Source organism: Bos indicus, chromosome 12 (assembly GCF_029378745.1).
Source record: "Bos indicus isolate NIAB-ARS_2022 breed Sahiwal x Tharparkar chromosome 12, NIAB-ARS_B.indTharparkar_mat_pri_1.0, whole genome shotgun sequence".
Lineage (NCBI taxonomy): Eukaryota > Metazoa > Chordata > Mammalia > Artiodactyla > Bovidae > Bos > Bos indicus.
The window spans coordinates 87,014,957-87,040,694 of NC_091771.1; the positions used below are offsets into that span (position 1 = coordinate 87,014,957).

The following is a 25,738-nucleotide window of genomic DNA, read 5'->3' on the forward strand; positions in this document are numbered from 1 at the left end:
GAACTTCCGCATGTCTTATTCCACTGGAAACTTGCAGCAGAGTGTTTACCAGATCAATATTATATTCAGAACCAAACTCAGAAGGATCTTAATGTCTTTATAAGTATCTGTTCTATTCTGTTTTGAGCTTATTGACCTATGAGCTTCTCACTAGAATGTCAGCCGCCACAGAGTGCAGTCAGGTGTGATACCACTTTATGCATAGAAAACAAGCTTAGCAGATGTGCTTCATCTGAAATTTAAAGAGTAAACTCATAAGAAAAAATCTTGCTCTCCTGGTGGCTCAGACAGTAAAGAATCTGCCTGCAATGCAGGAGACCAAGGTTTAATCCCTGGGTTGGGAAGATCCCCTGGAGAAGAGAATGGTAACCCACTCCAGTATTCTTGCCTGGAGAATCCCACGGACAGAGGAGTCTGGTGGGCTGCTGTCCATGAGGTCACCAAGAGTCAGACACGACTGAGTGACCGGTCACTAACAAATGTGTTTCAATTAAAATTTAAAGAGCACACTCATAAGAAAAAATCTTTAGTAAATTTGCTAGTGGTTCTTCTTGCTCAGGAATAGGAAAATATATATTTATATATTTCTTGACAATTGTTCATCCATAAGCATTTTCCATAAGAAACTTGACATATTTAGGACAGGGACAGTTTCAGAAGATTCTAAGAAGTGCTCCAAAAATCAGGACCACCAGCCTGGGTATGCTCGAGAAGCTCCCAAAAACTAGCTGAAAGCTTGTGATGCTCTACCTGAGGGCTTGTTTCTGCTACTAGGAAATGTCAGTGCCCATGGACATCGTGGTGCCACTGATGTTAGAAAAGCAAAGGCGATTTAAGGCATGATGTGACAGGGAGAGGCAAAAATACTTTTCAGTCCAGAGATGATTGATATTTAGACAGCTGAAAAGGACGAATGAAAACGTGGCCGCAGACAGCGAGAGCGCCTGGTACATGGCACGTTGTGCATCAGCTCGTCAAACAAAGGACTTTTGTGTGTTCTTAAGGCAGTTTACCGGAATCAGAGGAAAAGAAGAAAACATTTACATCAGCAAAGTTAGCCACTGGCCTAAGTGAGAGCTAAAATGCTCCTGGAAGGTGCATAATCACAGGTGAAAAATGAAAAGACCTCCTGCATCAGTAGAAAGCCTTGCTATTACGAAGATCCGGATTCTCCCCAGGTTAATTTATAAGTATAACTTGGTGCAATCTCACTACAAATAAATGAAGAATGAATGACAGAATTAGAGCAAGTCAGCGTCACCGATCCTGATAAGTAATGAATCTAGGCGTCTCTGCGATGAGGGCCGATCACAGCTGGCTTACAAAGAAGGCGGACAGTATATCAGATGCTTGTCAAGTGTCTCACCAAGGAAGGTAGGGTGGAAGGAAGGGAGGGCGGAAGGAAGGAAAGGAAAAAGTCCTGAGCGTAATCAAGTGCATTGATGTAACTACTAACTAACAGAAACTGGGGACCGAGGACGAACTTCCCTGGCGGTCCAGTGGTTAAGACTCCACCTTCCTTTGCCGAGTTGTGAGTTCGATTCCTGGTCCGAGAACTGAGATCCCACATGCCTCAAGGCCCTAAAATTCAAAATATAAGACAGAAGCAATATTTATAGCAAATTCAATAAAGACTTTAAAAATGGTCCTCATCAAAAAAAATCTTAAAAAAACAGCTGATGACAGAATGATGAACTAAACTACAAGAGTTCACCCTACAAAATCTAACCTGTAAGAAACAGTGCAAGACAAATGACCTGATTTCTTCAACATATAAAATGCAAGAATAAAAATGTGAAAGAAGAAGGTGACTTACAGATTAAAGGAGCTCCAGGAGACATATAAATCAGTTACATGTATAGGCACTATGTGGGTCCTGATTTGCTTAAGTATAAACATTATGAGTTAATCAATGTAATGTGAAATCTGGATATTTGACAAAATTAAAAAAATTATCCTTGATATAAATTACATGTGATATAGATACTGTGAAGGTACTTTTTAAAAGACATTGTAGCTTAGAGAATTATACTCAGATATTTGCAGTTAAATGACACAATGTCTGAGAATTACTTCAGTGTATCTAATTTTGAGGGTAATGGATAAGGAATGGATAAGCAGAATTAGCCGTGAGGTGGTAATTGTTGATAATTGTTGCAGTCGGTTGACTGCAGATGGGGTTTATTGGGTTATTCTTTTCATCGCTGAGTATGTTGAGAGCGTCCATAATATACAGGTGCCCCTCTGAGATACTGCTGATTCAGCTTCAGACCACAGCGAAAAAGCAAATACTGCCAAAGCTGGTCACGTGTATTTCCTTTGGTTTCACAGTGCGTGTGAAAGTAATATTTGCACTACACTGTGTCTATTAAGTGTGCTATAGCTTAAATCTAAAAAAAAAAAAAAAAAAGCCAAAGAAAAACCCGATGTATGTGCCCTAATAACAAAGACTTCGTTGCTAAAAAGCACCATCATCTGAGCCTTCAACAAGTCTTTGTAGAAACACCAAAGATCAATGATCACAAGTCACCATAACAAATATAATAATAATAAAAAAAGTTTGAAATATTGCAAGAATTACCAAAATGTGACACAGAGGCAAGAGTTGAGCAGCTGCTGTTGAAAAGCTGATGCTGGTAGACTTACTTGACCCAACGTAACTCGAGAGTTTCAATTGGTAAAAAAGGCAGTGGCTGAGAAGCACAATAAAATACAATATGCCTGTACCATCTAGAATAAATGAGAAAACGCTAAGATTATATGAAAATTATTTTAATAAATGTTAGAATGTGTTCTCCCAACAGTTGCTATTGCCAAGCTCTGCAGGCTACAGATCTTCACCAAAGTCATAAAGAACCAAGTAGTGGAAGCTAATGATTTAACATTCAATAATTTCCCCCCATTTCCCACTAGACACATAGCATGCAGCCACATGAAATGAAACTTAAAGCCATGGAGTCTGTAAAACTGCTTATCAGCAATTTGCTACAAGAATACAGAGAATTTGGAAAGATAACACAGTTGTTCAAAGTAAAAGCTTCTGTTGTAGAAGATAAGATAATGACAGCTGACCAGTCGTCAAGTGAGGCTTCGTCTAAGCGGATTTCAGAAGAGTCTTCAAGGATTTGAAACATTTCCCTGCTTACAAAATCTTTTCTAAAGAGTGAGATTTTTTGGAAAGTCCTGGTGAACAATAACTCAGATTTGGGCTAAGTGTTCAAAGGTTTGGAAAAAGCCAAATGCCTGGACTTCTAAAGTTCTATGAAATAAGATTATATAGTTTGTCAACCTCAACCTGTAAAAAACCCCATGCAATCCCTAGTTGTGAAATCACTATCCTAGATATGATACAGAAAGAAATCAGTGGACATATGGAAAGAAAGTGGAAGTGTTAGTCGCTCAGTCATGTCCAACTGTTTGCCAGCTCATGGACCGTAGCCCACCAGGCTCGTCTGTCCACGGGATTCTCTAGGCAACAATACTGGAGTGGGTTGCCGTTTCCTTCTCCAGGGAATCTTCCCGACCCAGGGAGTGAACCTCGGTCTCCTGCTTTACAGGCAGATTCTTTACTATCTGAGCCACCAGGAAAGCTCAGAGGATATATTAACAGCCATCAATTGAACCCATCAGTTGAACTCAAGCCATTTGCTCTTGATGTAGATAATTCCATTTTACAGATGGGAAAACTGAGAGTACTGTGGTCTCTGCTCTGTAAGAAAGTGTTTTCTCGGAACCTGGAAGGGTCCATTTTTTCTGGCTCATTTGCATCAGAGTTCTCTGTGGTTCATTCATTCAACAAATGTTTTTTGTATGTGTCCCAAGTTCCAGACTCTGCATTAGGCACTAGGAAAGGTAGGGACACTACAGCGAGGTAGGTGGGGTGCAAATGTGAGAAGGACTAATTCTAAGTGGATATCTTGGGAGAAGAATTAGGAAAACCTTAGTGAGGAAACGGCTTCTGTGTTCACCCCTAGTACGGCAAGTCCCATGTATTGTTCCTTTGGTTTTTTTAATTGAAGTATAGTTAATTTATGCAGTGTTTTGTTGATTTCGGGTGTACAGCAAAGTGTATTCAGTTATGTGTATACATAGATTCCCTTTCAGATTCTTTTCCATTATAGGCTATTACAAGAAACTGAATATAATTCCCGATGCTGTACAGTAGGTCCTTGTTTCTAACCTATTTTAGGGTGCCTTTTCCTCCACATCTTCTCCAGCATTTGTAGATTGTTAAATTATGGCCATTCTGACCGCTGGGGGTGTGATACCTCATTGTGGTATTTAATCATAGCACATGTTCTGATAGACTATTAGGTATCAATAAAATCTATTTTCAGCTCAATGAATTGATCTACGAATACAAGAAATATTATTAAGTTGTTTCACATTTAAATTCCCAAATCATGCATTCATTAAATGTCTAGCTCTGAGAACATTTTCTTCTCTCTAATTTTCTGAAATCTAATTTTCTGGAATTTTCTGGAATCTTTTCAGGAACTCACCACACTATTGATAATACAATACAAGAAAAAATCAAATGAGGAAATTTATTTTTTTACATAGCAGAACCCTAGTATAGTTCTATTCAGATTCCTATTGAAAAATAAGCAGATTAATTAATGACATGCTATTTTAATGTACTTATAATAATATCGCAGTCTGTGTTTAAAAATAGGTTAACAGTTTTGAGAATATTTTGGGGGGCACAAAAAAAAATGAAGCAGAAGAAAACAATTTTGAGCATGGAAAGTGCACATTTAATGAATTTTTTCCCCTCAAAACTTTTTCACTTAAGCAACATCTCCATTTTAGAGCTAAAGAAACTAAGGTTCAGATAATTTAAGCGACTCAAGGAAGAATACACAGAACCAGCATCTGATTCCAGAACATTTCAAAGGTTGTTTGAAAGTTAAAGATTCATTATTATTATATTATACATTTCCTAAGCTTTAATTGGTACCTTCTTACGGGTATATTTTTTTGTATTTCTGATACAATATTTATTTATTTATATTATTTATTCTATTAAATACAGAAGCAATAAACTTTTAATAAATTTGATATGCCATTGTTTTTTTCATAGTGCAGTTTTCCAGCAGATCCATTTGTTTAATATGAATGAGTGAGTTGGCGAGTGCAGGCGTATCCTCTCCCTGTACAGTGGAGGCAGGCCTTCTACTGCGCTTTGTTCCCTTCGGCTTCACACACATTGCGCTGTTTACAAATTAAAGTTTTGGGACAACCCTTCATCAAGCGCGCTTTACTGGAGCCAATTTTCCAACAGCATTTGCTCAGCTCACGTCTTTCTGTCGTGTTTTAGTAATTCTCACGCACCATGCTTGTTTGTTACTGTTGTATTTGTTATGACGGTCTGTGATCGGTGAGCATTAATATTACTGCTAAGACATGCTGAAGGCCCAGACGCTGTTCAGTGTATTTTTAGCAGTAAAGTCGTTTTTAATTATGTACATTTCTTTAGACATAATGCTATTGCACACTTAATAGAGTACAGTGTAGTGTATGCGTAACATTTCTCAGTGAATCCCCTGCATTCACCAAGAAGTTTGGTCTGGGGAACCAAAAGATGCATGTGCCTAGCTTTATTGCCATATTCCTGTTCCTGCCCTGGTCTGGAACTAAACTCAAAGTATCTCTGGGGTGTGCCTGCCCCAGGGTGATTAAAAGGAGGTGTTGCAAAATGTAATAGGAAGAATTAATGTATTTGAAAATATGTATCAGGTCACTTTAGATAAGAGTCAGTTGAGTTCTTTTGATGACAACTGACCAGGAAGAAGCTCAGCTTTATGATAATGAATCTGCCGATGCAAAGCCCCAGGAGTGCAGACTGTGAGCATGGTTCCGTTTAGCCTTCTGCTAACAGTCAGTAGTGGCTACGATTTCTGGAGTCGCTCCTGTAACCCGGACGTTCTTCCTTTATGATCACTAGCTCTTGCAGCACCTTCTCAGAAAGCTGAGGGACATCTAGAAACCTTTCCGGGGCTACACGGGAATCCACATGCAAATCCGTTGGGCCCCAAAGTGGCACTTCTGTGCCGCGCTCTTTCTCTGGCACCTTAGCCAGTGCTCTGACGTCTGTGATGTTTTCAGGGTCTCTTTCTTGTTGTTCAGTCGCTAAGTCGCGTCTGACTCTTTGTGACCTCATGAACTGCGGCCACCAGGCTTCCCTGTCCTTCACCATCTTCTGGAGTTTGATCAAACTCATGTCCATCGAATCGGTGATGCCATCCAACCCTCTCATCCTCTGTCACCCTCTTCTCTTCCTGCCCTCAGTCTTTCCCAGCATCAAGGTCTTTTCCAGTGAGTCAGTTCTTCACATCAGGTGGCCGAAGTATTAGAGCTTCAGCTTCAGCATCAGTCCTTCCAGTGAATATTCAGGACTGATCTCCTTTAGGGTGGACTGGTTTGATCTCCTTGCAGTCCAAGGGACTCTCAAGAGTCTTCTCCAACACCACAGTTCTAAGACATCAGTTCTTCGGTGCTCAGCCTCCTTTGTGGCCCGTATCTCTAGGCTTTGTGTTTAATCCTGGATAAGGAGAACTCTTTGAAAAAGACCTTTATTTCAGTAGTGTTTGTGTGTTTCAATCTGACATTAACAGATTGTGAGGCAGAATATGGCCAGAAAATTAGCCAATACGTTTATTGTTGACGAACCCCTAAATATTGGCGATTCACGTTAAAGGGGATTTTAGGCATGAATTAAACTCATTAAAATGTTGAATTTATTTTTTGGGTTTGTTTGTTTGTTTGTTTACTTAACAATATTGTATTGGTTTTGCCATACATCACCATGAATCTGCCACGGGTATACACATGTTCCCCATCCTGAACCCCCCTCCCACCTCCCTTGAATTTATTTTTTGAACCCCTGTTGCACTGAATGACAGAATCCCTAAAAGAAATATGGTCGGAAGAGAAAGTGTTTTTGTTATCTGTATAAAAATAGTGTCTCCATGCCTGTGAAGTAAGTGCCAGCTCTATTAGCTTAAAACCTATAACACAGAGTTTGATTTGAAATCTCAGTGAGAATCCAGAGAGACAGAAAGGGTGTTTGGTTTCTTAAAGAAACAGTGATCTCCCCAGAAGATGGCCCACGTGGCACTAGTGGTAAAGATCCCGCCTGCTGGTGCAGGAGACACAAGAGATGTGGGTTCCATCCCTGGATCAGGAAGACTCCCTGGAGGAGGGCACGGCAACCCACTCTGACACTCTTGCCTGGATAAACCCATGGACAAGAGGAGCCTGTGGGCTACAGTCCATAGAGCTGCAAAGAGTCGGACATGACTAAGCAGCTGAGCCCACATGCAGATATCAAGGACCTTTTGGCGTGGGATGGGCCAAATGTCTGATGAGGCAGATGTCTAAAGGACATTTTGGTGTTTTCTCTTTTTGTTGTTTAATTTATTTTAATTTGGGGTATATTTTCTTTGAGCTTCCCTGCTGGCTCAGCAGTAAAGCATCTGCCTGCCAATGAAGGAGACATGGGTTTGAACCCTGGGTAGGAAAGATCCCCTGGAGAAGGAAATGGCAATCCATTCCGGTATTCTTGCCTGGGAAATCCCATGGACATGGGAACCTGGTGGGCTACAGCCCACAGGCTCTCGAAAGAGTTGAATGCTACTGAGCAACTAAAACAACGTCAACGACAAATAGTTTCTTCACAGTGTTGTGTTAGTTTCAGCTGTGCAGAATGAATCAGCTGTAAGTAGGCATGTGTCCCCTGCCTCGTGAGCCTCGCTCCCACTAAAGGACACTTTGGACAGAAACAAATGTCCTTTAAGGTATAATGGTATGATATATGTCATGCACATGTGTGTGTGTGTAAATTGATGTGGAAATCAGTTAATGGATTGTGTATGCCATCATCTGTCTCCACGTTCGAATCACCCGGAAAACTTCTAAAATCTATCAATGCCAGGCCGCACTCTGATTTAATTGGTATGGGGTCAGACCCAGACATCAGCCTTTTTTAAAAGCGCCTGGTTCATTCCAGTGTTCAGTAGGATTTTGAATCCCCGTCTAACGCCTGGGGCTCTGCCTTCAGCTGGAGTCAGCTTTAATTAATCTCCACTTTAATTCTGTGATGCATATGTCATGCTTTATTATATTTTTGCTTCAGATAAATTTCACTGAGTAATAAAAATAAAGGGAGAACAGTTGGTGAAAATTTACTCAAGAAATTAAGTTTGTCATTAATACAAATGATGGGCCATCTGGATAAGCAATAATGGCCTGTTACTAAAGAGTGTTTTCAAAGGGTGCATGGTTTTTATTATTAAACCGCTCCACAATGGCACCTAATGTACAAAGCATGTATTTTAATCAGAGAAGGTGCATGCTAATTAAACAGTTCTTAATAATTGTTCATTATCATTTATGAAAACCCACCTTTTACCTACATTAACATCTACTCCAGGGAATACTGGGGGGTTTTAATGAAACTCAAACATAGTTCCGTGGATAGAGTTGAAAAATAAAAATAATGACTGTTTGCATTGACGTCAGTGATATCTCATTACTGATGCAGATTTATGCTTCTAGATACGTAAAGTGCTCTGCCTTTGCAAATCTTTGTGTCTGTCTCTGACGGTGTTTAACACACGCATGCGTATGCACGTGTAACACAGACAGCTCGGTGAGGACAAACCAAGATGGGCAGGTTCGCGTCCTGGTTCTGGCCACCGTCCCGTTAGTGGCATGCATTTCTTTCTCTTTTCAGCGAGGGGCCTGCCTCAGGGCGATATGTCCACAGCCGTCCCCCTAGCTGCCTGTCCTGGTGGTTCTGAAGTCCACGCTGTTAGCACTTCTTTTATATTTTAACCTTTGCTGAAACAGTGAGTGCGACCAACAATTTAGAATAGGGAAAGGAAAACCGTTCTGGTGAAAATGTTTGTGTGCATGACTTCAAAATGAGTTTGAAAAGCGTCTACTTCTAACCCCGTGTGCTCGCTGTGATTTCCTTAAATGCATCGCTCAGCGCTGTTAGAAATCCAGGCCCACATTCGGTTTCAGGAAGCGCCTCTGTTAAAAAGGCTGCAAGTCAGAAATCACAGGCTATTCACCAGTACGTATCTAACTGGAGTTTTCCTTGGGATTTTAATAAAATTTTTTTTCTCCCCAGAATACAAAGAACACAGTGTACAATTAAAAGTTCTGATATATGTGAACTTTTAATACATATGGTGGGACTGTCACCGAGTCCCACCCAACACTGCAGCTTCAAAACAGTAACACTCGGGACAGAAGCTGTATGTTTTATGAATCATTTTGACCAGAAGAGCATTCATTTGGCTTCCTCTGTTTAGAAGTGCAATCCAAATCTTTTTTTTGTTGTTACCCAAAGTTTGGTAGATTATTTTAGACTTTACTTCCTGGGGTTAAAAAAAAAAAGGTAGGGGAAAAAAAGACCGAAAACCCTTTTTCCAGCTCTTTCTAACGACGGTGGCTTTCTCCACATCCACATTTGGTATTGTCATTCTTTCTAAACAGTGAATCAATTTGCTGAACTCCATATTCAGTTCAGTAAAATGTTAGGAAGCAAAACCAATTAAAATGTCTAGTTTTTATTATAAAAGCATTTGAGTCAGTTCAAACACTGCAGCCAGGTGTACATATAGAGGTGGTCAGGTATAAATAGTCAGGAGCAAGAGTCAGTTGTCACCAAAAGTAATTTTTATAACAGAGCTGAAGTCTATTCTGAATGCAAAACGATCAGAGAACTATCATATTGTATGATTTATACATATCATATATTATATAATTTATATAAAATTATTATATTAAATGTTTGAGAAATCTACATCTACCTAAGTCTTTTTAACAAGAGCATCTCAAAATGAAGGGAAGGATAAGTGTCACATAATTTGGATGTCACTTCTACAGCAGAGAATCAGCCGTTGCTGGGCTTATTTCAGAATCCTTTATCAGACTTCTTTTTATTTTTTCATGCAGTCATGGACATCATGTTATTTTTCACGGCTTCTCCATTTAAGTCTTGGGTGATCTATTCCCCAAATGTATAACATTCAGGCACACCTTCTGTAACTGCTTTTAAATCAAACTGCTGAGATGTAGGATCTATTTGTGTTGTCTTAGATGATTCAATGCATATTTTAATGTCAAAAAGTTTGAAAAATTTCAATTGCGTATGTCATCTAATCAAAGTGAATCTTTTCCAATGGCTTCATTTCATAATGGAGCCATTTATTTTCTGTACATTTACTGTAAATATTTCACTTCAAATTGAAGAAATTTCTTTTATAGCATTTATTAACCTTTGGTACAGAAATTATCTCAGGACAAAAGGAGTTTATCACATTATTAGTTTGGAGGAACACCTCAAATTATTATTTTTTTAAGTAAAGTGAAGTATTTTTTAATTTTTGTGTTTTTTACTCTGTCAACAATTTTCAGAAATTTCTGTTATTCGTTTATGATTATAATGACAGTGATAAGAAAATATATTCCTTTCACGGTGAGCTCCTATTGTGGACAGATGCTGCACTGTTTTACAGAGAAAGATTTGTCTTTCCTGAATCATTCCCAGAGATTTATACCACATGGAAAAGATGAACATAGACCTTGATGTATTGATATCACTTAGTTTTGATGGGACAAGTCAGGGGGATGAATGTGCTAGACTGTATCAGCTACAATCGGAGCTTCCCTGGTAGCTCAGCTGGTAAAGAATCTGCCTGCAATGCAGGAGACCCCGGTTTGATTGCCTGGGTCAGGAAGGTCTGCTGGAGAAGGGATAGGCTACCCACTCCAGTATTCTTGGGCTTCGCTGGTGACTCATATGGTAGAGTCCACCTGCAATGCAGGAGACCTGGGTTCGATCCCTGGGTTGGGAAGATCTGTAGAAGGGAACAGCTACCCTCTCCAGTATTCTGGCCTGGAGAATTCCATGGACTGTATAGTCCATGGCGTTGCAAAGAGTCGGACGTGACTGAGCGACTTTCACTTCACAATTGTATCAGGATTGTATCAGGAAAGAAATATGTTTCAGATGATATTTAAATTCTGAATTCCGTACCTTCCTTTCCTGGCTCTCATATGCAGATTTATGGGTCTGTATCTGTATTCAAAATGTTTTTGCCTTAACAACCAAGAGTGGAAACTTCGTTCTATATGGTACGTTCTCAAATAAAGCAACTATATTTTTAATATGTTTATATTCAGAGAATTGATCTGCAAAGTTGTGAGTTAATTTAGGAAACAGTTTTAAATTTAAAACCCTTCCAGCTTTGCATATATCTCATGAGATGTAGTCATCAAGAGGAAGAGAGAAAAGGCTCTGGTTATCTACTGGCCAAATCAGAGAGAAAGAAGAAAATTCAAGAAATTTCAGAGATCCCAGATGGAGTGGTAGAAGGAAGAGGTGATGTTCCAAGTCTGGACAAATTCTCTCTCAAGTTATTTCAATTTTAAAATGATTTCCAAGACAGCAGCAGTCATTCTTACTTTATTTGTAACTCTTTGGGGAGGGGCGTATAAAAAGCCTTGTTTAATCAATTACATAGAAGGATGAGGCTGGGCACGCAGTTGCCCACAAACGTATACCGTGGGCCCCTCCCTCTGCCCCTCTCGTGAGGCCACAGCTGAATACCCGGAACCAGGCCCCTGTGCCCACTGGCCCCTCCAGGACCCTGCCGCTCAGCTCCCTGGGTTCTCAGACCAGGGTCGGCTTGCTGCCTTCAGGCATCAGCCAGGGCTGGGGCAATCCAGGGGATCTTCAGACAGACACACTTTAAAAAAATATTTTTTTATTTCAAACTATTAATTGAGAATAAGGGAGATATTAATAGCAATTTTCCCTCTTTCTGTTAATTCTTTTTCAAAGGTCTTATTTTGTACTTGAAGCAATAGGGAAGCTTATCCAGTCTATAGACATTCAGTTCAGTTCAGTTCAGTCGCTCAGTTGTGTCCGACTCTTTGCGACCCCATGAATCGCAGCACGCCAGGTCTCCCAGAACATCACCAGCTCCCGGAGTTCACTCAGACTCACATCCATCGAGTCTGTGATGCCGTCCAGCCATCTCATCCTCTGTCATCCCCTTCTCCTCCTGCCCCCAATCCCTCCCAGCATCAGAGTCTTTTCCAATGAGTCAACTCTTCACATGAGGTGGCCAAAGTACTGAAGTTTCAGCTTTATAGACATTCACTTATCATCAGATTTACTGAAACCATTTTTTACTGTGAAGCAGAGGTGCAAGAAACACTGCTGGAAGCAGGGCAGTCGCCCGAGACCTCGTTTTTAATCCTGTTTTGTTTTTGTTTTTGCCTCAGAAATGAGGAGGCAAAAATTGCTCCTCCTTTCTCTGGTTTCTCATTAAAATGGAGCTTTTATCTTCACTTGTTTACAAGGGCCCACATATAATTTCATTTTGGAAATATATATTTTAAATACTGAAGTATATTTTAGACCCCAAATTTGTAAGTTAATGTTGGAATTATACTTCTTGTTGTTTTTAACATACTCACTTTCAATTGCATAATCAGACCATATAAATTCAACAACATCCGGTGAAGCTCTCTACTTTGGCTTCTCAGGGCCGACTGGATGGCTAATTGGTGCTGACCATTCTTGAGTCAGCACTTGGCCCGTCTGAAACGTGGCCTGGAACAACGCATGTGCATGCCGAATCACCTTGTGAATTGTTTTCTTGTTCCCCACAATAGCTCTGTGTCAACATGACCAATGAGAAGATGCACCACTACATCAATGAAGTGCTTTTTCTACAGGAGCAAGCAGAATGTGTACAAGAGGGAGTTACCATGGAAACGGCTTATTCTCTTGGTAACCAGACTGGAGTTTTGGATTTTTTTTTTCAGGTATTCATATAATATAATTGGATAGTTCACAGGATGCATGCATTTCAAAGTACTGGAGACATAGAATTTTCTTTCAAGAAAATTTATAAGAGACTTGATGATTTCTAATTCATTTATAATCATTCAGGGTCAGTTGAGGAGCATACAACCTTTCTCTGAAAGGATGCTTGAAGGATTACCAATTGATTGAAAGAACAAGAAATAATCAGATCATTTTGTTATAAAAATATTCAACAGCAGTTATATCGTTAAAACTCTCCTTTTGGAATAGTTACAATACCCGTTTTACAAATATACTATTTTATAAATAGTACCAAGACTGACTGGGCTTCCCTGGTGGCTCATCTGGTAAAGAGTCCGCCTGCAATGCAGGAGACCCCGGTTCAATTCCTGGGTCAGGAGGATCTGCTGGAGAAGGGATACCCACTCCAGTATTCCTGGGCTTCCCTGGTGGCTCAGCTGGTAAAGAATCTGCCTGCAATGCGGGACACCTGGGTTCCATTCCTGGGTTGGGAATAGCCCATGGAGAAAGGAATGGCTACCCCCTCCAGTATTGTGGCCTGGAGAATTCCATGGACAGAGAAGCCTGGTGGGCTACAGTCCATGGGATTGCAAAGAGTCAGACACAACTGAATAACTTTCACTTCCAAACTAGCAAGATCATAAAATAAATTCTAAAAATCTTGTTTATCTCCAAATTTCTGAGTCTGAATATGGAAAACTTTGGCAGGAAGAAAACTGTGTATACATACATGCCATATAATCTTAGTACTTCTGTGGGTGTTTATGCTTATCTTTATTGTTTGTACCTTATAAAGCAAGAATCTTTGCCTCCATGTCACCATCATAAAATGAAAATCTCTCATATAAACAGCAATCTGTGTCTACTAACATAAGGCATTATACAGATTTGCAAATAATATTTTTAAAACACTTGAACATTGTTTAAAACGAATGCCATTTCAGTATTGGAAAGAGTAATATATGGCTTTCTACCCTTTATTTTTTAACTGTGCACTTATAAATTATTTTATTTTATTAATTTTCCTGTTAATAACATGCAGAATGGTCTCCTTTCTGTTACTAACTTGTCAGTGTGCTGTGTTTTAATTACAGAAGTTCTTCTCTTCCAGAAAGCCTCCTCTCACAATGACGCACATCATATATAGTCTAACTCTTCATTTAAAAATGGGTTGACAATACATATACTTAACATATACATACACATACGTTTAAGTTAACATATACTTAACCATATGTGGAAAGCCTTGGGTACCACTGCCCTCCTCCTCACTTGCTGCTGTGTCCTTGGCTGCTAAACAGTGGTCAGTGGAACAAAATTAATCTCTTTGGTTACTCTCATCCTTGGGGGTCATCTTTGGAATGGTTATCTCAGTGGAACCCTCGTCATTCAGTTCAGTTCAGTTCAGTTCAGTCCCTCAGTCGTGTCCGACTCTTTGCGACCCCATGAATCGCAGCACGCCAGGCCTCCCTGTCCATCACCAACTCCCGGATTTCACCCAGACTCACGTCCATCGAGTCGGTGATGCCATCCAGCCATCTCGTCCTCTGTTGTCCCCTTCTCCTCCTGCCCCCAATCCCTCCCAGCATCAGGGTCTTTTCCAATGAGTCAACTCTTCACATGAGGTGGCCAAAGTACTGGAGTTTCAGCTTCAGCATCATTCCTTCCAAAGAAATCCCAGGGCTGATCTCCTTCAGAATGGATTGGTTGGATCTCCTTGCAGTCCAAGGGACTCTCAAGAGTCTTCTCCAACACCACAGTTCAAAAGCATCAATTCTTCGGCGCTCAGCCTTCTTCATAGTCCAACTCTCACATCCATACATGACCACTGGGAAAACCATAGCCTTGACTAGACGGACCTTTGTTGGCAAAGTAATGTCTCTGCTTTTCAATATGCTATCTAGGTTGGTCATAACTTTCCTTCCAAGGAGTAAGCGTCTTTTAATTTCATGGCTGCAGTCACCATCTGCAGTAATTTTGGAGCCCCCAAAAATAAAGTCTGACACTGTTTCCACTGTTTCCCCATCTATTTCCCATGAAGTGATGGGACCAGATGCCATGATCTTCATTTTCTGAATGTTGAGCTTTAAGCCAACTTTTTAACTCTCTATTTTCACTTTCATCAAAGAGGCTTTTTAGTTCCTCTTCACTTTCTGCCATAAGGGTCTGGAAATGACCCTGGGTATTTCTGCTGCTAATTCTCTTTGATCTCTCTGCAAAGTGCAAGGAAAAGACAGAGTGAAAGTTGCATTTTTACATAAATACGTAGGTCTGGGGGCTTCCCAGGTGGCACGAGTGCTGACGAACCCGCCTGCCAGTGGGAGAACCGAGAGACGCAGGCTCGACCCCTGCGTCAGGAAGACGCCCGGAGGAGGGCATGGCAGCCCTCTCCAGTATTCTTGCCTGGAAACTCCATGTGTAGAGGAGCCTGGCAGGCTACAGTCCCTGGAGTTGAAGAGTCAGACACGACTGAAGTGACTTAGCAGGCAGGCACATGTATAGGTCTATATACCAGAAAGAAAAAATACAACTTTTCGGTGGTTGGAAATTCTATTTTTCTTAAGATGAGAATATATATTTGAACAACGCCCATGTTTTCAGGATGTCAAAGCATGCTATTTTATTTATTTATTAATTCCTGATCAAAAAATACTACTGAAGGCCAACATTACATCAGAGGTTTGCTAGGTGGTGGGGACACAGTGGAGAACAAAAATAGACGTGTATTGAAAGGCAAACTCATGTTCTGAGTGATCGTATTAACATGATGAGGCTGCAAATGGTATGTGTGAACAGTAACGAAAATAGCAGACTGAGGAATGGAAGGGAAAAACAGCTGTCTTTTTAACTTTCAGAAGCCTTCTGGATTTCTCTCTCTATTGGACGAAGAAAGTCAAATGATTTGGTCAGTGGAACCAAGTCTTCCCAAAAAGCTCCAGGGTCTGCTAGAATCCTCAAACACAAATGCAGTCTACTCCCCCGTGAAGGATGGAAATGGGAACCTCGCCCTCCGAGACCAAGGCGCAGCTTTCACCGTCATGCACTACGCGGGCCGGGTGAGTTCACAGGACTGAGCACTCGTGGACCGAAGGCCTTAAGGGCAACCCTTTAAGATCTTGACATTGTAGAGTTTTGGTCACTGATACTGGGCGAACAACCCACAAGCTCTTTCTTCCCTGAGCTGTTTCCTTTCTGCCTGATAAGGAGTAGGCATCTTCAGAACATGGGTGATGAAGTGTGCAGTAGAATTCTTTTCATAATGTTGCCAGATTTGTAACTTGGGACGTCCCAGGGGGCACAGTGGTAAAGAATCCACCTGCATCAGGAGATGCAGGAGACTCAAATTTGATCCCTGGACTGGGAAGATCCCCTGGAGGAAGAAATGGCAACCCACTCCATGGAGCTGAAAAGAGTCAGACACGACTGAAGTGACTTAGCAGTCAGGCACATGTATAGGTCTATGTACCAGAAAGAAAAAATGCAACTTTTCTGCTGTTGAAAATTCTAAACTACATACTTTCCCAGGCAAGTATTCTTGCCTGGGAAATCCCATGGACACAGGACCGACTATATAGATTGACTTTCTACAGTCCATGGGGTCGCAAAGAATGGGACATGAGTGAGTGACTGAGCTTGCATGCCAGATTTGTAACAATATGAGCAAAAGAGAGCTGGATTTAATGCAGAAGGTCTGCTGTGAACTTCGGGATATTTTCGAAATCCAGCTGGACACCTGAGGTTACTTACCCTCAAAACAGTTGTTGCTGTTGTTCAGTCGCTCAGTCGTGCCCGTCTCTCTGCGACCCCATGAACCGCAGCACGGACAGGTCCTTCACCATCTTCTGGAGTTTGCTCAAACTCATGTCTCCTGAGTCAGTGATGCCTTCCAACCATGTTGTCCCCTCTGTCGTCCCCTTCTCCTCTTGCCCTCAAGCTTTCCCAGCATCAGGGTCTTTTCCGATAGTTGTTAGTATGAAATTACTTTCCTGAAGCATGTCTACCTAGGAAAGTTGCTCTCAGGTCCCTCTCCATTCCCTAACCAGGTTTGTAAAGCATGCTTCATGCTTCAAATCCTTCACAGACCAACTCTGATCTGTGTAAACCCGTCACACCCCTGAGGCCAGGCTCATGTTGGGCTTCTCCAAGTGGGTCCATCACTTCCTCCAAGGCTCATGTGCCCAGCTCTCCTCTACAAAACCTCTAGGCAGATGCGTTATTCCAGTCCACTCACTGTTTTCCTGCAGCTCTCTATGCACCCCCAGATGAAGCCCCTCACACTCAAGCTAGAAATACCTTCCTGTCTTCTTCTCAAGGGCCAATTGTATCCATCTTTCCATACTTACCTACACATCCCGCTTAGCCATCCACGGTGAATTCTTCTACTTCTGAATCTGTAGCCTCCAGGCTTGCCCCCCATGTTTGGGCTGTAGTACAAATAACCGTTTGGGGGGGATCCCTAGTTATTCTTTCCTTCTCAGTGTATTTCAGTTCATTTCAACCAGTGGTTACTGGATGCTCCCGTCTGCCACAGCCCAGGCATTAGCAAACCAGAGACCTCAAGTATACCACGGTCAAGTAAGGAGAGGCGAAATTAACAAGTGTTTATGCTGTAACTTGCTTAGAGTAATATTGGACTGGAAATGACTCTAAGGGTCTCACCCTGTTGACTGATGGAAGGTTGTCATAGGCCAACCAAGAAGGGAAATGCTAGAGGAGAAGGCACTTTGGAAGGAAAGATAACTCAGTTTCAGATATTTTGAACTAGAGATTTTTGAATGGAAACCCTCAGGAGATGCTGAAAATGATGCTGGGAGGTTGGTTGTTTTTAGAAACAGTCATATTTTGGAAAATGTGTATCTGATAATTGAACGTGGAGAAGAGGGAGAAAGATATTAGTAGGAAAGGGAAGTATCACGGAAACCAAGAGGGAAGCAGAGGTCAGGGCCAACAGGAAGTGTGCCTGGAGAGGGTGGTTAGGCAGGACACCTGGGGAAGTTCCGGTGCGATGGCTCGGGTGTGGGGAGGAAGGCAGTGAATCATCTTATATAATGAATGGATGTTCTCAGAAATCATTAGCTATCTTTGTATTTGAGAGAGTTAGCCTTTAAGATTTTTATAGCAGTGACAATCTTTAGTCCTGTGTTTAGATTTTTGATCTATATTTTCTTTATATTGAGAATTTATTACAGAACATAGAAACAAAGATACTTGCGTAATAAAATACCATTAGAATGCTAGGAAACTTTTCATTTCAAGAAAACTTTTTGCGTCAGAAAAAAAAAAAGTTGAGGTTTAGTTCATTTACAATGTTGTGTTAGTTTCAAGTGTGCAATACAGCGATTCAGTTTCACATAAGTATATTTATGCGTGTGTATATATGCACACACACACATATTCTTTTTCAGATTCTTCTCCATTGTAGCTTATTCCCAGGTGCTGAGTATACTTTGCTGTGCTATGCAGTGGGATCTCATTTATCTTTCACGTGTAGTTTATCTTTCTGCTAATCCCAAATTCCTCATTTATCCCTCTGCCCTTTTCGGCTTTGATGACCATCGTTTGTTTTCTACGTCTGTGAGTCTGTCTTTCTGTTTTGCAGATAAGTTCCTCCTATGATATTTGTCTTTTTCTGACTTACTTCGCTCAATACGATAATCTCTAGGTCCATCCGTATTATTGCAAATGGCGTTATTTCGTTCTTTTCATGGCTGAGTGATATTCCATTGTGTATATGTGCCACATCTTCTTTATCCATTATTCTGTTGATGGACGTTCTATTAAGCAACTATCTTTGTTTCTATATTCTTTCATATCCCCAGTGCCTGGGAAAGTGTCTGGCATGTAAAAGACATCAATACATATTTAATGAATAAATGAATTATTTGATGATTTTAAAAAATAATTTACTGAATTCATAGGATTTAGTTGAAAACTTATTTTTCTGCAAGTTTCATCTTCAGTACCTATACACCTGACCCTCCTGACCTGCCTTGTAAGTCTGTGTTGTATCTTGGGGATATACTAGATGTTCAGTAAATGCTAATTGTATTAAACAATGGCACCAAGCTTTGGAATAATATTTTGCTTGCTAATTAGTTTATGTTTGCATTCAAAAAGTATTACACAAGCACTTAATAAAATTTCAGTTGTTTTAAGAAAATCTGGGGGAAAGCAATGAAGAGTTTGAATGAATACAATTATATCACCGAGCTCTGAGAGCAATAAAGCAAAGCAGAGAAAGCCCATTGATTAATTGCCACATAGCTAAGACCCTGTGGAATCACAAAATTTCCTGTAAAAGCACCTTTATACTTTAAAGCAGGATTTTCCATAATTGGAGTCAATTTTGTGGTTTTATGAAAGTCTTTCATTTCACTGAGATGTACTGATGAGTCTTAGCCCAAGGACTCCCTGAGGACTATTCACATGTTGAAGCATAGAGTCTATGTAATTTGTGGCAGTATGTCAAGCCATATGCCATTCCAATCATCAGATGTAGCTGCATACACTTCAATTCTGAGGCACTGCATTTTCAAGGAAAGCAGCACATTTCTGCATCCTGTAATTCAGAAGTTGTAACAAAGAGCTAATTGGCTTAAAACCAGCAGGCAGGGGTCTATTTTGGATTGTAGGATGAGCAAGCCTGAATAGCTCTCTGATGACCGAGTTGATCCCCAGGGAGACCACGATGGCTTGGGGGGTTGCAGGCTTGATGGGCATCTCTTCTTAGCCCAGACAGATGTGCTAGAGTCCCTCCCATCACCACTTGTTCCTCCGTGACTCGTTTACCTGGTTTTGTTAGTAGAAGGGTACTACATCTCACAGCAAGGGTGATCATCACTGCTGGTGATGATTCTGACTCCAGCCGCCTGCCCCCAGGACCCACACATCTGACTGCAGGAGCCCTGACCAGGCTTCTGAATTTCATTTGGAGCAGAGGCTCAGAGGTCTTTTAGAAATGTTTAAGCAACATTATTTAAATTATAGCCAAAGATCTTCCCTAAACACATTTGAATTTTTCATTACTCATAGGAGCGTGATGTATTTTCCACTCTCCGTTTCAGAAATATTTTAAAGTCAGTGGGAAGAGACTGTGCATGAAATATTAACAAGGTCTTGTTAGTGAGCATGAATTTGAATTAAAGAAGCTGTGAGTTGTGTGGGATTTTTTTTTAATTGTTGTTATTTGTTTTAGCAAATTTTAAACTGTATATGGAGTTACCTGTTTTAGGGATTGCTCTTAAACTTCTGGTGATTTAAATGATGGATAAGCACTAAATCCGGAAGAGCATCTAATTTGGCTTTTAAAATTAAGAATCTTGAAGGAAGGAGGAATTATGATTTGGCAAAAGACGTTGGCTCCTAGGAAAGCTGAATTTCTTGAAGGTGATTCCTAAACTTTAAAAGAAGTAGTATTTTGAAGTCCCTACACTTTAATGTGAGAAAAGAGGATCGATTAAGAGATAGTAAAGCAATCTGAAATAATAAAACTTAAATTCATGAAAATAGAGATCAGGATTAATAGCTGTCAAATATATGACACGTCCTATAACACCAGGAGATCAGTCCTGGGTGTTCATTGGAAGGACTGATGTTGAAGTTGAAACTCCAATACTTTGGCCACCTGATGCGAAGAGCTGACTCATTTGAAAAGACCCTGATGCTGGGAAAGATTGAGGGCAGGAAAAGAAGGGGACGACAGAGGATGAGGTGGTTGGATGGCATCACCGACTCAATGGACATGAGTTCGGGTGGAGTCTGGGAGTTGGTGATGGACAGGGAGGCCTGGCGTGCTGTGGTTCACGGGGTCACAAAGAGTTGGACACGACTGAGCGACTGAACTGAACTGATATGACACGTATTTGATCCTCTTTGGTGTCTACTCAGCAAGTCTTTGTCTGAACATTGTTTGTTGTGATCATTGTTGTTTTTTTGGCATGAAGTGATTCATGGGTAAGTGGCCCATTGATGATTCATGGAAATCAGGCTGGTGATGTCGCTCTTACCTAGGGTGCTGTGTCTGTGTTTCAGCCTCCCTCTCTTTCCAAACACACAGCAGCACGGTGGGTGAGAGAGTGTCCCCGTCCCATAGGACGGGCCCTGCTGCTCACTCCTGGAGCCTACAGATGGGATCTGATTTGGAAAAGGGTCTTTGCATGTGTAGTTAAGTCAAGAGTCTTGAGAGGAGAAGATCCTCCTGGATTATCTGTTGAGTCCCAAGCTCAGTGACAAGTGTCCTTATAAGCGTGAGGCAAGGGCGAGTTGAGAAAGGAAAGGACTGAAGGAATGCAGCCTGGAGCCTCCAGAAGCTGGAAGAAGCCAGGATGGCAAGCAGGGATGCCTGACTCCAGAGTGGCTGTTGGTTCCAGCAGCTCTGGGAATTAATGCGCCTGTTCCTTGGTTCAGCGTTTACAGATTAGAAAAGTAGTGAGGAGTTGTAACTTGTAACACTGTAGTTTTGTTTTTTTTAAACTACACCTGATTCATTTGAAAATGACGTCCGCGTTTCCCCATGTCTGTCTTTGCTCACGCAGTTTCCTCACCTGGAACACCCCTTTCCTCTTTCTTTCCAAATCTTTCCTGTCTTCCCAAGGCCCCAGTTCTTGCCTCGTCCACGTTACTCTGCTCTCTCTTCCCTCATCAGCAAGCATGGCTGATGCTTGCATAGCCGTTTTCAAGTTGCAAAGTGCCTCTGAAACATTTCCACCCCAACCGTCGGTGTTGATGTTCCAGGGTGGGGGGAGCGGTGTTCTGTGACTTAGCAAATACTGCACCGCTGTGAGTGAGCCTCCTGCGGGCACCATGACAGACTCCCCCACACAGCGTGGCTTCAGACCGTAGAATGTATCCTTCACAGTTCTGTCCGCCAGCGTCTGAGATCAAGTGTCTGCAGGTCGGATCCCTCTCCAGGCTTTGAGAAATATCTGTTCCAGGTCTCTCTCCCCCAGCTTCTGGAATGCCAGCAGCTGGCATTCCTTGGCTTATGGACACAGCACCCAGGTCTCTGCCTCCATCTTCATGAGGTTTTCTCTCTGCCTGGGTCTCTGTGTATCCCCTTCTCTTTATTAAGGACACCAGTCACTGCATACCCCCTGCCCACCCCACCCCCCAGGCAGTAGGACCTCCTCATCGTAACTGATTACATCCACAAAGATCTTATTTCCAAAAAAGAGCACATTCTGACATTCTGGTTCTGGGTGGGCATGAATTTTGGGGGGCGTGTCTCACTTTTCTCATTGCTGCCCCCCACCCCCACATCTTTTTCTCTCCACTGTGGTGTGTGGTGAAGTCTGTGTTACCTCACCTGATGGAATCTGCGTTGTGTGATAGATGCTCCAGGGTGCTTGGGGTTCCATTGCTGTGACTTTGCGGAGCACGCTGACCCTCAGCCGGCACGTCGGTGGAGTTTGTGATTAAGAGGAACAGAGCTGTGAACCTCAAAAAAACTCGCTTTGAAGTTTAAGCGGTACTGCTTCTCGGCCTGTTGGCTAAGATAAGTGAAGGTGAAGTGGGAAGCACGAGATCAGTGCAAGGAGGACTGTTGTGCAGCCTTCTGTCAAAGACGCCAGTCACATTTCCCCAACAAGAGCCGAAGGTCTTTCTATGCAGAATCGCCACCATATTTAGCACACTTTTAAACTCATCCATCACAGATATCGAGGTCATGAACGTATTTCAGGAGCCATCTAAGCAACTGGCTACACTGAGAATATTAGAGTCCCGACTAACTTTTCTAAATTATTGGTAAAGGTCCTTGATTCGTTAGAAAAGATATTTGTTACTTCTTGTAGGTTATACATATGTTCGTGTTATATAAATCGATGTTTCTAAGTGTGTTAGAATATTTATGGTATTAATGCAGCTTTAGCAGATGATAAGGAATATATAACCTCCACAGTCATGGCATCATCTTTTCTTACACTTCCTGTATCATTTGAAAGCCTTCAGGGGAACGTTAGTGCAGAAAATTGAGATTTTCCTCTATCTGTGGAAACTATAATATTAAAAGAAAAAGTATTTAGAAATCTGTTTCACCTTATGTTGATGTGACATTCTGTTTTTCACTGACTACCTGGTGATTTTTGTGATCGGTAATGCTACCTTGATTAAAGACAATTTTTGTAAAAATTACATTCTTTACCATTTAAGCATTGTGACTAATATTTTAATCAAGCACACACCTGTAAGGTCTTTGAAGTTTTATTGCAGATTTTTAAAGATCCTTTCACTGTTATTTCCCTTAAGAAAATGGAAGCACTCTCTGCAATTTCCATTCGTATTCTGAGATGTCATTTTACGGCAGGAGGAAGAGGTAAAGCACTTCATATGATGTGCTCGTAGGTGCATCTTTATGAGGGTGGGGCGTGACTGCATTCACCGGGGTTCCTTTCCCAGCCCCCTAAGTCACATCCTAGCGAGATGGATAAAGTCGTAATCCCAGACAGTGGACCCTGGCCCTTATCATCATGTCACTCATTTCCACAAGCCTTTCCGGGAACCCAATTACGAAAAGATTGCTGATTGGAGTGATGTGGGGGAGAGACTGATTTGTGGCCAGTCTGTAAAATGCGTAATTTTTTTCCCCCTGCTCCTTGAAAAGGATCTGCCCCTATTGTGGAATAAATTAAGTGTGAAACATGTCGGGTGAGATTTATGGTGTTGCCCAGACTTCTGAGAAGCGGAGATCTTTATCTCACGGAGGCTGCCATACATTACATTCTGGGTGATACGCGGATGACAGCCAACCTCTTTGCCCTCAGACATATTTACATAACATGTGTGCGGAGGAGGGGGGATGCCTTGGTCCCTTCAATCTCCCCAGGCCACCTGTGTCAGGAGCGTCTTCTGTAGCTTGTTGGCTGGCCTTCACCCCCAGAGATTTGTGGGAGACCCCATGTGCCCAAGACAGCTCTGAAAGTGAACCTTTAAATCAGCAGAAAAAGGAGATGCACTAATCAATAAGGAAGCTTCCTTTTATTTCTCTCCTTCTTTTCTCCAGGCAGAATCCCCAGACATAACAATGAAATCTGTCTGGTCTAGGCCAAACTGTTACTATTAAAGGTTATTTGACAAGGATATTTTGACCCATACAGAAAGAGCTTGATCTACATCTGTGTTTGTTCACCTCTTGGGCAGACTTTTAGGAAAATAAGAATGAGCTCCGCCAGGCTCCTGGTGCCCCGTTTCTTGTGTCAGGACCACTTGTGGTGTAGATTTTTGTAGATTTGATAAATGTTTCCTTATCCAGGGTTTTATTAGGAAGAAAAAAAACACAGGCTTTTATTTAGGGAATCTCACTGTTTTCTTTTTTTTTCCCAAAGATTTAACTGGTTCCTTCATCTTCGTGGATTACAGACATTTATAAATAGGAAACTTTAGAATTTCCTTGAATATTGATATCTTATTGTTAGTTGACTGGTATTTTTTTTCTTCTCAAAAGGAACCAAAGAAGCGTGTTCATAAATTTCAGATATGGTAATTTCAATTCAATGCCCATATCCAGATTCTAGATATTTATATTAAAAACACTTAACAGTAACACTATCTGCTTCTAGTAACTTATTTTGTTGATTAGTGTCTATCGACTTAAAGTGAATCAGAATGAGAGCAAGCAAAACTGCTGGATGGAATCAGTTAATGGAAAAATAAAAAACAGAAACCTCTGCTTACAAATATTGATGCTATAGAGAGATCAATTTACCACTGCACATGAAATCCAGACTTCTTAGCAAACCTCCGGTAGAAAGCTGAAACCAGGCATGAAGAATTATCAGACCCATTTACCTTTGCTGAAAAACAGTCTTATTTCTTTGGCTAAAATCCAACCTTACAGACATTCTGATGTGGTCTAGAGAATTCGAGAATGTATGTCAAAAGTCTGATTTTTATCAGCTGTTAATCCCATCTCTTTCTCATGGATTATATTTTGCATCATGTAAATATCGTGGTGGAGATGGGGATTGACTGACGAGTGAAATTACTTCCATTCTGTAAATGTTGGTGTTTCCCAAGACAGTATTTTCTGTCTCCTTCGGGGAGTCAATATGCTCTCATGATTCGGTTTCTCATGGGGATGGCTCCTGTCTCTCTCCTGCCTGTGTCTCTATGGGCTTCACAGCTCCGTGTCTACCTTTAATATCTCTGCTTGCATCGTGTCTTCACGTTCACAAATCCAGAAGCTCAACTAAACTAAATCTCCGGACACTCCCTCAACTGACTCAAAAAATGTAAATAAATAAATGAAACTGATTTTCCATATTAGTCCCACTTGTCAATTCATGGTGAAACCAGAAGCCCAGTTAATGACTGAATACAAGCGTTTCTGTCCCGTTTACCCTGGAATCCAAACACCCGCTTCCCATTTCAGCCGCCGAGGTCATGTCCTTCTCCCTCTTGGGTCCCTTCAACAGTCTCCTAATTCTCACTGGTAGAAAAAATGTGAATTCTCAGTAAAGAGATGGATACCTCTCTTTACTTAAAGGCGTGCAGACTGCCTCTGCTTCATGTATCTTCTTGTTTCTCTGGTAACACTGTCCCGATTAAATGTGATGACCCTGATTCCACTTGCTAATAATAGTCCTGAAACAGAGGTGGTGATGCCTGCTTGCTGGCCACGATTTTCACCTCCCAGCTTACCTCCATGGTGGCTCAGAAGGTGAAGAATCTGCCGGCAATGCGGGAGACTCAGGTTCAGTTCCTGGGTTGGGAAGATCCCCTGGAGGAGGAAATGGCAACCCACTCTAGTATTCTTGCCTGGAAAATTCCATGGACAGAGAAGCCTGGTAGGCTACAGCTTATGGGGTCGCAGAGATTAGACTCAGCTGAGCGACCTTCGCTTCAGATACTTCATAATTATATTGTATT

General features: G+C 41.4%; 1 protein-coding gene across 3 annotated transcripts in view; it reads left to right on the plus strand.

The window, feature by feature from the left end:
• The window catches only part of MYO16 (myosin XVI), a 518,782-nt gene that overhangs the window by 343,637 nt on the left and 149,407 nt on the right, over window positions 1-25,738 (plus strand). For all 3 annotated transcript variants that reach the window (XM_070800476.1, XM_070800475.1, XM_070800474.1), the window contains exons 22-23: window positions 12,700-12,852; window positions 15,730-15,930. In XM_070800476.1, coding sequence (XP_070656577.1) covers window positions 12,700-12,852; window positions 15,730-15,930 — 354 coding nt within the window. The remainder of the gene's footprint in view (window positions 1-12,699; window positions 12,853-15,729; window positions 15,931-25,738) is intronic.